Source organism: Cricetulus griseus, chromosome 3 (assembly GCF_003668045.3).
Source record: "Cricetulus griseus strain 17A/GY chromosome 3, alternate assembly CriGri-PICRH-1.0, whole genome shotgun sequence".
Lineage (NCBI taxonomy): Eukaryota > Metazoa > Chordata > Mammalia > Rodentia > Cricetidae > Cricetulus > Cricetulus griseus.
Window position 1 is genome coordinate 217,338,480 of NC_048596.1, and position 14,252 is coordinate 217,352,731.

The 14,252-nt window shown below is 37.4% G+C and overlaps 1 protein-coding gene across 1 annotated transcript in view; it reads right to left on the reverse strand.

The window, feature by feature from the left end:
• Malrd1 (MAM and LDL receptor class A domain containing 1) overlaps positions 1-14,252 on the reverse strand; it is a 608,177-nt gene that overhangs the window by 527,779 nt on the left and 66,146 nt on the right. Inside the window, exons 7-9 of the mRNA XM_035442808.1 lie at positions 12,736-12,902; positions 4,879-4,971; positions 1,625-1,832 (exon numbers count right to left, since the gene is read on the reverse strand). Coding sequence (XP_035298699.1) covers positions 1,625-1,832; positions 4,879-4,971; positions 12,736-12,902 — 468 coding nt within the window. The remainder of the gene's footprint in view (positions 1-1,624; positions 1,833-4,878; positions 4,972-12,735; positions 12,903-14,252) is intronic.

Consider the following 14,252-nt stretch of genomic DNA (forward strand, 5'->3'; position numbering starts at 1 on the left):
CAATTGCACTCTTTCCAAAAGAAGCACATTCATACAATAAGGACATCTGTTCAATGATGTTCATCGCAGCACTATTTGTAATAGCCAGAAACTAGAAGCAGCCTTGATGCTCCTCAACCAAAAAATGGATAGAGAAAATGTGGTACATTTACACAATGGAGTACTACTCCGGGAAAAAAAACCAATGGAATCTTGAAATTTGCAGGAAAATTGATGGAACTAGAAGAAACCATTCTGAGTGAAGTAACCCAATCACAAAAAGACAAACATGGTATGTACTCACTCATATGTGGATTTTAGACATAGAGTAAAGGATTACCAGCCTACAATCCACACTGCCAGAGAAGCTAATAAACAAGGAGGACCCTAAGAGAGACATACATGGTCCCCTGGAGAAGGAGAAAGGGTCAAGATCTGCTGAGCAAATTGGGAACATGGGAAGAGAGGGGAGTGAGCTAGGAGAATGAGAAGGGGAGAAGAAGAGGGATGCAGAGGACATGAGGGAGCAGAAAGGTTGAGTCAGGGGAAGAATAGATAACAAGAATGGAGATATCATAACAGAGGGATACATTTTTGGTTTACAGAGAAATCAGGCGCTAGGGAAATGTCTGGAGATCTACAAAGATGGCACCAACTAACAATCTAAGCAAAAGAGGAGAGGTTACCTTAAATGCCCTCCCCTGATAATGAGATTGATGACTAAATTATATGCTATCCTATAGCCTTCATCCTGCAGCTTGTGGAACTAGAAGCAGACACTCACAACCAATCACCAAACTGAACTGGAACCCAGATTCAGAGAAGGACGAGTGAAGAGCACAGGGGTCCAAACCAGGCTGGTGAAACCCACAGAAATAGCTGACCTGAGCAACAGGGAACTCTTGCTCCCCAGACTGATAGCTGGAATACCAGTATGGGACTGATCCATACCCCCAGGAACATGGGTTTCTGTGAGGAAACTTCGGAAATCTACAGAACCTCCTGTAGAAGTTCAGTACTTATCCTTAGCATAGGTGTGGACTTTGGGAACCCGTTCCATATAGAGGAATACTCCCTGAGCCAAGACACATGGGGGTGGGCCTAGGCCCTATCCCAAAGAATACAACAGACTCTGATGACACCCTATGGAAGGCTCAACATCCAGGGGGAGCAGAAAGGATATGTGATAGGTAAGGTTTTAGTTGGGGAGGTGCTGGTAGGGGAGGATGGGTGGGAGAAGGGAACTGGGATTGTCATTTACATCAATCCTTTTTCTAATTCATAAAGAAAGTTACCAAGCACGATTTCTTAGTCTTTTCCTTCTTTGATCAAAGTACACATATGTGCATGCACACACATGTGCACACTCACATACTCACACAAACACATGCACACACACACACACAACACTAATCATCACAACTTATGTAGAAAATAAAGATAGTTAGTAATTTTAGTAGCATACACCAAGCATTAAATTAACAAGAGATGCCAACAAAGGAAAAATGCCAATAGTTTCAGAGTGAGAAAGCACTTTCATTTTGTCTCAAAGAAATTAGAATTTTCCCCAATATAGAAAAGGCCATTTAAAATCCCACAGTCACAAATGAGAGCATGCAAAGGAAACCAGAGAAAGGTGACTTACCAGAAGCCTTCGAGTCTTTATCATTCCCATTAGAGCAGTCCTTTCCAGACTTGCACACTGAAGAGTGGGTAAGGCACTGGCCACTTGTACAAGTGTACTCATCTATAGAACAAAGCTGTTGGGAATGGGTCTGTCCACAGGTGTAGACCAACAGCTGATCAAGCCCAATAAAGCTTCTCTGTCTCAAAACTGTGCCTTCAAAAACAACCTTTATGGAAAAATATGATTAATTTATGGATGTATACTCTTAAAATACAAAAAAAAATATAGGAAATCCTGAAGAAGGGTCACAGAGATCAGTCACTGAGGAAAACACCTTTTTAAAACACAGCCAAATGCAACTGATGGCAAAATTTGATTATTGGTTGACAAATACGATCTACATTCCTGACAATGATAAGCACATAGGATTCATGAAGGTTTCTGGAAAGCCAATAAAGAAGAACTAAATATCCATGTAGCCACTTGGATATCCTTTTACTGCAAACTCATCACTCGAGTATCATTTTTACAATATTCTTTCTTTTATTTTCAAAAAAGGAAAAACATTGTCATTAATTCATAGAGCTATTAACTGTGTCTGTTTTATAAACTACTATAATTAACACGTTAAAACCTGCAGGGAAATATCAGGAAAGGGTAAAGAAACATAGCATAAGATTAAGGATTTGAAAAGAACCACCCTTAAAAAAAATCACACCACAGAAAAGAGCTAGTTTTCTTTTTTTTTTCTTTTTCTTTTCTTTTTTTTTTTTGAAACAGGATTTCTCTGTGTAGCTTTGGAGCCTAGCCTGGCCCTCGATCTGTAGACCAGGCAGGCCTAGAACTCACAGAGATCCGCCTGCCTCTGCCTCCCTAGTGCTGGGATTAAAGGCATATGCCACCACCCTCCAGCCAAGACCTAGTTTTCCAATAAGTAAATGTCACCAATTAAAGGCAGTGGATCCTGTTTCGTCTAATTGATTTCCTGGCTTTTCTGGAGATATACAATGTTAGTAAGGGACCCAGTCTTTCACTGCCAGTCAAATGCAGGACAATGTCAATGCATTAGGAGTCCTTGAGGTCTTACTAAGAACAATGGTTAATGAACTGAAAGAGGATGTAGCAGAAACAGCTCACTATATGGCAACCAATTTCCTTTTGTCCAACTCGGTAGCCACTTATGAGTAATTTAAGTGAATTGAAATCAGATCGGAATCCGATTTCTGAATCCCATTAGCTCCATTTCAAGTGTTCAGGACACTCACAGGTATTGACAGAGTTTATCCAGAAATGTCTTTGGAACTGAAGCATTCTCTTTTTGAGGGAGGAAGAAGGCTCAAAAGGCTCAGGAAGTAAACCTCACAAGCCTGAAGAGCGAACACAAGATTCACTAGATTATAAAACCTTCCTCCTATGAGATTATAAAATCGGTGACCAGCTGCTGGAAGAAAAGGCTCTTCCACCTACAGAGTTGCCTGTAAGAGGCTGACTTGTCCATCTGTCTGCCATTTGCAGAGGATCTAGAGTTCAAGCTTCTGTGTGCTATCATCCCAGCTGGGCGTGGCTTTTGGTGATAGAGCAGGCTGGCTTTGAGATATCCTTACTCCTGTGAGATGGCTTTCCTCCACACCCCTGTAGATCTGTTCCATAACTACTGGTCCGACAAGTTACTTTGATGAAATTCTTATTCTGGTCTGTTCTGCCACTGGTCCACTTTCCAGGGAAAGTAGGGTTTTTCTTACCAGGAAAAGTTACATAGCAAAAGATAATTTCTCTGTTACCATTTAAATAGAACATCACTGAACATCATACAAAAGATCTGTCAAAGTATTCGTAATGAAGATTGGCCACATTCAGCCTCACCCAGTTTAAGGGTTCTGCCTAGATTTCACCTTTGCAAGGACAAAAAAGTACATATTTCTTGTTTAAAAGGTACTTTGGATCAAATGTCAGAAGGGAAATACATTTAAAGTGTTTCTTCAGAAGATAATATTCAATTCAAATCCTGTGTTATGAGAAAAGTATGCATGCTGTTATATCAGTCTCCCTTAATCAATAGCACATGTGTACATACATTATCAGGCCAGCAGCTATGTCTTTTCAGAGCATCCACAGACCTGATATATGATTCATTTCAGGTCTCAAAACTGACGAGTTTAAACTTTGATCTCCACACTCTGCCATTTCATATTCATATTTTCATTCCATCTCCTCTGCAATAGAATCTTATAACTTCAAAATGTGCTGTCTTTAAATTTCACTTTATTCTATCTCTTTTTTTTTGCAAAATCACAAGGCCAACTTCACTTTGTGGAAAAATAAACTTACTGGGGAATATATCCCTCAGAGGTTGTAAATATCAGCTTATAAAATGGTACGCTAGTGTCAAAATGTTAACCCAAAGGAGTGTAATATAAACTTCAACTCATAAGCCTGTTATAAAAAATACTATGCTTCAAAAATTCCAGGATTAAGGCATATGGAATTCTAAAAGTCCACATGGCTAACCTCAGTATTTGGGGAGAGGTGTATAAACACAGTAAGACCATAAACAATGAAGCTAGTCTTGTAAGTCACACATACAGTCAATCTTATCTTTCTTATTCACTCTCTTACATGAGCCTATATGCTATGTACAGGAAAGAATCTCATCAGTTCTTCAAAGAGATCATCTACCAAGCTTTATAGAAATGTTTCATGTGTATAATGGTATAGATAGTAATTTCATCACCTGAGTTTCAGCAGTTTACTAAATATCTACATCATGAAGAAAAATGTTTGCCTCGAGCAATGCTGGGAGCTGGGAAGCACTAAGCAAGAATATACAGAGAATGAACAGGTCTGAGTAAGAATGGGCCTCTAGCACAGTGGTTCTCATCCTGTGAGTTGTGACCCATATTAAGGTCGAGTGACCCTTTCACAGGGGTCACCTAAGACTATCTGATAACACAGATGTTTACATTGCTATACGTAACAGAAGCAAGATGACAGCTATGAAGTAGCAATGAAAATATTTTTATGGTTAGAATCACCACAACATGAAGAACTGTGTTAAAGCGTTGCAACGTTAGGAGGGTTGAGAACCACTGAACTAGTAGGTCCTCTGCTCACAGTTAGCTTGGCTTGTTAAGGACCTAATGCAGAGAAAAGAAAAGCTAAGTATTATCCCCAAAGATACACATCTACCTTTCCAATTTAAATTTAACAGAGGATGATAAATTATATATTAGCAAAGTAAAAATGTAAGTTGTAACCAAACTGTACTTTTATACCTTAAATATCTTCAGACCTTCTGGTATTAATACATCTGCCTTCGCCCATGTGTTGTGAGTTGATGTATTGAATGTCCAAGTCATTTTTTCTTCCTTTGATTTGAAATAGAAACATGTTAGTAGTTTCCAAAATGCTCTTCTCATGTTTATATACGTGCTCTCCTAATTATGTTTAGTGGAGATTTGTGTAACTTTATGCTCTTAAGTACTGGGAACTCTAAAGTACTTATGTAATAATGAGATGAATAATTTTGAAGGAAAATAAGAAGTAATCATATCTGTATAATAAAACTATTTTAAACATCTCCCTTTGTTAATACCTGTTAATTGCACACATTAATAGGATTTGGTGTGGAATTTTCATATATGCATACAGCATACCCTGACCACACATCCATTTTTCCCTCCTATCAAGAACAAATAAGTAATTGCATTTCTGAACTAAAACCGCAAAAAAAGCAACTGGTAGAATCTCCAGCTTCTGTGCTGATCTGATAACAATGTATAATATTACTGTGATACTACTGCAAGGAAGACTCAATATGGTGTAAAAATACATAGCTGCACTTGTAGACCCATCTTGGTTTTTGTTTATTTGTTTTTTAATCTATGGGTGACATGAATCTAATTTCTACACAACATAATTACTGTCAAAAGACTAAATTCATATATTTGACTCTTCTGGAAATTTTGCCTCAGGACCTTTTGCTTTTTTTAATACCATATTATGCCTTAGACTTCTGTGATAATCACTTGTTGTAGCAATGAGGAGCAATAATTATTACTATGTGGTATGAGCTAAGATCTTGAGATAAAGTCTATACCTTGCTGCATATCAGAACTAATAGTTTGGTCATCGTATTCTAGGACCATGCTTCCATATTCTGAATCAACACTATGTTTCTTCAAATATTAGCAAGCATTCAAGTTATTTTATCGTTTACCTGGGGGGAAAACCCAAATTGTTCATGATATAGGGAGGCATTATTTCTCATAAAATCCTGTAGTGCAAATGTAGGATTGGCATAACTGTCTCGGCCTGAGCTTTGACAAGTCTTGCTTGCTTCTAGTATGAAATAAATTAAAAAAAAAAAAAACAAGAAACATTCACTTCTAAGTCTTTCGGAAGATATATGTTTCCAGGCTCTAGGCTTCTGCCTCCTCACTCAGTTCTATTTATCTCAACCATGTCTAAGATTTTCTTAAAATCAATCTGTCTGTAAGTGAGTGGTCTACCCTTTCTGATGTCTATCCCAGATTCCAAAGCCTCAAATGCTTAAGAAGTTTTTTCAGATCTACTAAAGTGTACTTCCTGTCCTTTTTCATTCCTATCTACTCCTGAGATTTCCACAGGAGTGAGGACTCATATGTGATTGGAGGTGAGAGCTGTCATGTCACACTGAGATGAATTAGTTTTAAGAAATTAAGACCAACAACTTATTTCATCACTATTTCCACATAGCTTCAGTCATTTAGTATGAAGACACTTTTAAAAATGCTTTTAATGACATTGTGTGGCAAATTACAACCACCAATTCCCACAATGATGATTTCAGGAGAATAATTTAAAGCAATTTTCCTTTTCCCCCCAATTGACTAATTGATTTCCCTCTATCTGAAGATAAATGCATTTACCACTTGCTTAGAACAGAGTCCTTTGAACATATGAATGTTTTTCCATATGCTAACTTAATGTTATATTATGAATGAGATTGAGATTTTTCTACTATATTTTTCTGTTTGAAAACACTAGCAATAATAAAGAAAGAAATAATTTTCCCCCAGCTAATTGAAGGTAGCTTTCCCAGCTTGATAAAGGTTTTCAATCATGTTTACCTTAAAAAATAATCATTAATCAGTAAATCGATCAATAAATTTAAAAGCTTCTTTGCTACACCATATCAGGTTAAAAATGCCTACTTACCAGTCAAACACTGCTCATTACTGCTATTCTTAAAGATGGCAGATTTTCCCTCCCTCCCAGTGAAGATGTCAGAGGTATCACCCCAAGTTGGATTTTTAAAAATCTACTTTTGAGCACATCTTATAATAAAATCATGGAACTTGAAGAATATGTTCATTTAACAAAACTTATTATACCCTTAAAATTTTATCATACAAGAGCATCAATACTTTCTAAGACATTCCATTCTGATTCAGCCTTTATACACATTGTTTAAAAAACAAACATGTAAAAGTTAAAGACCAGTTCCCACTATCCATAAATTATTATCACTAAACTTCTCAAGAAGAAAGTGAGTTGCTATGTCTGTTGTTTTATAGTTGGAGAAGGGAGTTCTAGACTCTGAATAGCTAGAAAACAGGAACTGGATTTCCAGAATGAAGAACACAATTGTCTTCACAGAAGACAAATGGTGGTTTTCATCAGACTTATTTGAAAGGTAGTTGAAAGTCTTGTTAAGTGTGGGATCAAGCATTGACTTTTGACTTATATGTACTCTGAGGGAGAATCTTCACTCATGATCAACGAATGGTAAAGAGGGGGTCAGAGAAAACATGTACACTTTCAGAATAAGGATATTCCGAGGGGTCGATGTACAACACTACATATTTCACCAATTTGAGTTGATACACAGATTTTAATTCTTTAGAATAAGCCCCTCTTGGATGCCTCAATGTAATTCACTCTAATTAGAAAAGTATATGGCACCTTCAGGCAATTTCCTAGTCTTCTCCAAGGCCACTAACAGAAAGATACCATTAATTTTTATTATTATGTATACTGACACTTTGAAAATCTATCAGTGATATTCTTGGTGTATTAAAATAATTCTGAGCCGGGCATTGGTGGCACATGCCTTTAATCCCAGCATTCAGAGGCAGAGGCAGGCATATCTCTGTGAGTTCGAGGCCAGCATGGTCTACAGAGCATGTGCGAAAGCTACACAGAGAAACCTTGTCTCAAAAAACAAAAATAAAATAAAGTAATTCTGAAAAATAAAACAAATTTCTACTTAAATGCACTGTATATGTAAATAACTATTAATAAATTATTTGCCATGAAATATCATGGGACCATATTTTAAAACATTTGCAACCATATTCTGAACTCAGTAAAATCATTTTAGAATTTTTTACTATTTCTTAGTCAAAGGAAATAACTGAAAATCTGAAATATTAATGATGCACGAATGGCACCATAGCATATAAAGATAAAGACTAACTTGGTTTGGAGTTTGTGAGGTGTTGTTAGTATAGAGTTTCTTCCATGTATGGGGAAATTTGCCAATGTGGCAAAAAAATGTAAGAAAATAATATATATGCTATTCTCCCAGATAGTTTATTAAATTGACTGAAATATATTAAACTGATGAAGTGATACTGGATGACAAATATTACTGCAAATATGTCCCAATAACACATTAAAGATGGAATTATGCAAGTTGCCAATGGAAAAAAGACACAATTAATAGTCCTATCCAGCTGTGATGCCAATGGACCACAATAATAACTAGAATGTTAAAATATTCTAAAAGGTGCAATAGTGACACTTATATCTAGAGGTAACCAACAATTACCTAACTGGACTTAAGGCAAATTCAATAGAAGGTAACTCATGTCTGGCCCTGTAAATTGAGCCAAGTACCTACAGCTTTAAGGCCATAGGACCTAGAGAAGAACCTAGTATCTCTGTCCTTAACCAATAAAATCTCTAACTGCATTCTAAACACACATTGTCATATCCACAGAAAGGCACAGATCTAACCCTCATCAAAGAAGCATCCTTTTCCAGGCAAAAGAGATAACTACAGAAAGCCACAATAAACAAAGAGTAGAGGTCAACTAACCACGTGGTGTCTGTTCGCAAATACTACATTTACAACACAACTCCTAGACCTACAACTCATGGAACATCAAGGAAGACAGTGGGGTATGACTGTAAGAGATTGAGTTAAAACTGTTTTAAATAATAAAAAATATATAACAGGAAGAGAAATATATAAAAAAAAAACCAAAGGACCAAGTATCTGCTGTGAAATGTCTCTTTTATTTAGAAAAAAAAAGGACATGAAGTAGGTTTTGGGGGAAAGTTGGGCAGAGCAACAGGTGGATAAATATGATCAAAATGGTGAGGACATGTTATATGAAATTCTCTAAGAATTACTGAGTATCGTATTTTTTTTTAAAAAGGATACTAGGCTTTATATCTCACCACAGTAACAAAGGAGAATGTATTGCCCTGTGCTATAGTATACTGACACAACTTTAATATTTTAGAACTCTGTATGTACTTCTTCAAGGAGGGAACAGAAGAACGAAGACCAGGTATCATGAGAACAGTACAGGAGGCAAAGGAAAGGGTAAATAAAATGGATTCCTTCCCTGTTCTTAAGTATCTTTCTAAAAAGCATCCTTATCTTTGAGGATTAATTATCTTGACACTTCAAGCTTCTGAAAGAAAAAGAGCAGAGTAAAGTGCTGGTGACAGGTATTCTGTGCTACCAGACATGTACAGGTAACAAATACACTTATCTTGTAAATATGTCAGGAAAAAGCCATGGTGAAATTTCAAATGTATTTATCCCAAAGCACCCTGAAACAAAGGAAACTCATTTGGTTAATCTTACTGTCTCTTCGGTGTTGGATATTCTGCAAACTGTTTTCCATTTCTTAGATGATGGTAATTGATCCCTGGTTTATTTTTATTCCCATCAATAAGTGGACTCTTCATAGCAGTGGAAATTTTCAGAGTATATCATGAAAATATGAATTGTGGCTAATTTAACTCCATTATATTTAGGTTGAAAAGTTATGGATTTGTTTAACTCACTGGCAAAACCACAATGTTCACTCTACACAACAGCATCTATTTTAATTCAAGCCAAATGATTCATTTGTGTTTAATCAGTAACTATGAATCTTCAAATCTGCACTTCCTGATCGGAACAAAAAATTTGTTTTCATCATATTTATGCTTTTAATAATTAATGTAGATGTAAAATCTAAACAGATTACATCAGAACTCTAAAACAGAACTAGTGATATATAGTCCCAAATATCTTGTTTCCATCAAGCCTATAATTTCTTAAATATAGGTTCACAAATTTTATGCACATGTCACAAGTACTTTTGAATCTCATAGTATCTCATAAAAATTGAGTTCTCAACAAATTTTAAATGTATAACAAATAAAGTTAGGATAAAGGTTACCTAAATCTAGTGCTGGATAAATAACTTAGTAGTTAAGAGCACTTGCAATATTTCCTACTGAGGATGTATCAAGAAAATTATTGGAAGGCAACCATGTTAGAGAAAGATAGCAGACAAGAAAAACAAAAACCCCAGCAGGCTCAGTTTGCGTACAGTGCAGACAGTATCTCACTCATATAGCACACTCCATGGATGCACACTATTTTTAAATGGCTGTCTTATATTCTGGTTCTTCACCATTGGTTACATTTTATCATTGCTCCTTATGATCTTCCTTAGAGGAACTCTGATTATTCCTTCCCTTGTCCCTTTTGTCAGCTTTAAGAAATTACAGCCTGTACCCCAAAACATTTAACAGCATTTAAGCAGGTTACAAGGAACTAGGAGTTAGACAGACCCCTGACAGGCAGACAAATAGGGAAATAAACCACAGTTGGAGAAGAAAGATGGCAAATTTTATGACCTTTTTCACCCTCATGACTTAAGACAAAGGGCTGGTAGGATTTTTCTTGCATGGTAGATCCACCCAGCCCTTCAGCAGATGACTGCTCTAGGTTGGTCAAATAAACTCAAGACTTGAGCTAAACCTCTGTACCCAAACCTGTGGGTGTAACAGCTCCCCTTTATTTATTTAAATTTATAAACCCTAATCTAGAGAAAGAAGACCCTCATGCTAGCCCAACAAAGACTATTAAAACCCTCAGCCCTGCAGGAATGGCTCAACTCTGCCCTTGCTCTGTCTTGTAGAGGCATTTCTCTCTGTATATCCTGATACATATGTTTCTTCACCTTTAATAAAAAGTGGTTTTCCTCTATTATACAAAAAGGCATGCTTTCTGCTCTTGCAGAAGACCTGGGTTTGGTTACCAGTATACATACAGAAGAGAAAATTCTGACAAACACTGTAACTCCAACTATAGGGGGACCCAATACCTCTTCTGGTTCCCGAGGGCATTGTCCATATATGCTACACATGAAGACAAGCAGGCATACATATACATATAAATAAGAACACATAGAATTTAAGAAACAATTTATGAGGTCTATATATGACTGAGAAATAGAAAGGTAAGTATTTTTATTTTTTATAAGAAAGAAAACTATTTTACATGTCAATCCCAGGTCCCTCTCCCCCCTCTTCCCCTGCCCCCTCCAACTAACACCCTACCTATCCCATACCCTTTCTGCTCCCCATGGGGTGAGTATTTCCATAGGGGGTCTTCAAAGTCTGTCATATTCTTTGGGAAATGGCCTAGGCCAACCTCCTTGTGTCTAGCCTCAGGGAGTATCCCTTCATGTGGGATGGGCTCCCAAAGTCCATTCCTATTTCTAGAGATAAGTACTGATCCACTACAAGAAGCCCCATAGATTTCCAAGGTCTCCTCACTGACAACCACATTCAGGGGTTCTGGATCAGTCCCATACTGGTTTCCCAGCTATCAGTCTGGGGACCAATATCTCTCCCTTGTTCAGGTCAGCTGTTTCTGTGGTTTTCACCAGCCTGGTATGGACCACTTTGCTCATCAGTCCCCTTTCTCTGCAACTGGATTTCAGTTCAGTTCAAGGTTTAGCTGTGGATGTCTGCATATGAATTAGTCATCAATCTCATTATCAGGAGAGGGCATTTAAGGTAGCCTCTCCTCTGTTGCTTAGATTGTTAGTCAGTGTCATCTTTGTAGCTCTCCAGACATTTCCCTAGTGCCTGATTTCTCTTTAAACCTATAATGTCTCCCTCTATTATATTATCTCTTTCTTGCTCTCTTCTGTTCTTCCCCCAACTCAACCTCTCTGCCCCATCATGTCTTCCTCACCCCTCTTCTTCCCCCTTCTCATTCTCCTAGTTCCCTCTCCCCTCCCCACATGCTCCCAATTTGCTCACCTATGAACACCTGATTTTTGACAAAGAAGCTAAAGCTATACACTGGAATAAAGAAAGCATCTTCAACAAATGGTGCTGCATAACTGGATGCTGGCATGTAGAAGACTGCAGATAGATCCATGTCTATCACCATGCACAAAACTTGAGTCCAAATGGATCAAAGACCTCAACATGGACCCAGCCACACTGAACCTACTAGAAGATAAAGTGGGAAATACCCTTGAATTAATTGGTACAGGAGACCACTTCCTGAACATAACACCAGTAGCACAGACACTGAGATCAGCAATTGATAAATGGGACCTCCTGAAACTGAGAAGCTTCTGTAAGGCAAAGGACACAGTCAACAAGACAAAACGACAGTCCACAGATTGGAAAAAGATATTCACCAACCCCACATCTGACAGAGGGCTGATCTCCAAAATTTACAAAGAACTCAAGTAGCTAGTCTCCAAAACACCAAATAATCCAATTAAAAAGTGGGGTACAGAACTAAATAGACAGTTCTCAATAGAGGAATCTAAAATGGCTGAAAGACACATAAGAAAGTGTTCAACATCCTTAGCCATCAGGGAAATGTAAATCAAAACAACTCTGAGATACCATCTTATTCCTGTCAGAATGGCTAAAATCAAAAACACCAATGACAGTTTATGCTGGAGAGGATTAGAGAAAGGGAACACTACTCCACTGCTGATGGGAATGCCAACTCATACAGCCACTTTGGAAATCTGAAAGGTATGTATTTAAGAACAGAAATACATATATTAAATGGATCTGATATAAATGCTAAAATTTTTTCTTACCGTATTAGTGTACAGTCTCACTCTCAGGACACTGTTTTCCATAGTGTAATAGAACTGAAGATGGCAGTTCCTGTCCAGGCAGTGATATACCGAGCTGTTTAAATATGCACTGCTCTCTATAGGACTAAAAGTGGAAGTATGATTGTCCCTTAGCCACACCATGTAACCTAAAAGTGAAGACAAAAGAAGCAATTTAGGGAAACAATTATGTGGTTGTGTTTGTTTGTTTTGAACATAATTTTTATGGACTCTTTTTTTCCAAGGCACTGGGGCTGGAGACATGGCTCAGTGGTTAAGGACACTTGCTGTTCTTCCAGAGGTCCTGAATTCAATTCCCACTATCCACATGGCAGCTCACAACCATCTATATCCTATTTGTTTCTTTTATTCTGTGTATATGTGTGTGTGCCCATATATGCATGTTCATGGTGTGGAGATTGTGTGTGCACAGATAGAGGCCAGAGGTCAATTTCAGTCATTTTTCTTAGGCACTGTCACCTTCTTTCATGAGACAGGATCTATTCTGAGATACTTTAAGTACTCTGCATGCATATAGCTTCAGTCAGTACTAGCCTTGCACATTTACACAGTATTGGGAGGAAAGAATTAACTCTCTTTACAATTCCTGCCTGTCCTCATAGAAAGATTGTAAGAATTTCTTTGAAAGTCACAAAGCAAAGGTTAAAAACTCCATAGAAAACTGAGTCTCAAACCATAGAACCATAGAAATGTATTTAGCTCATAGCATGTAACTTCTATATCAGTCAACAGAGTTACTGTGTTGTAATATTACAGGGCTCCATATTATTTAAGAACAAATCCCTATAGGAACCCAAAGGCAAGACGAAAGACCAAAGCAAGGGTGCAAAAAATAATTAACTTCAGACATCGCCAGCTATGATGGACAGTAAGTTATCTAATACTGAGTGGAGTGAACTCAGTAACTCAAACTTTTAACTTTTTTGATACAATATATCAAGACTTTTTGAATTTGTTATTTGGAAAACCCTGAAAGGCATAGTGAAAGACTAGAGTCGGTTTGAAAAGAAAAAGCAGGTACCAGACATGACACACATAAGTCAGGAAATCTTGGAATCCTGACACCGGAAATCTGATATAAATAGACCTAATATACAAATATAACTAGTAGAAAAAATAGACACATATAACATATAGTGGGATAATCTTTCTGAACAAAGAGAACATGTGTCTGTTTTACCTCACCTGCCTAAGGCACCTTCTGGTTGGTATAATAAAGAGCTGAATGGCCAACAGCTAGGGAGGAGAGGAGAGGCAGGATTTCTGGGGAGAGAGAGGAACTTGCAGATGGGGGTGGATTGGAGAGGTAGGGGATTCATCAGTGAGATGTGGAGGAAGTTTGATACACAGTAACATGTATCAAACCACGTGGCAGAACATAGGTTAACATAAATGGTTAATTTAAGTTGTAAGGGCCACTTGTGAATAAACCTAAACTAAGGCCAAGTTTCTTTCTCATTATTTGGGATCTGGCCATA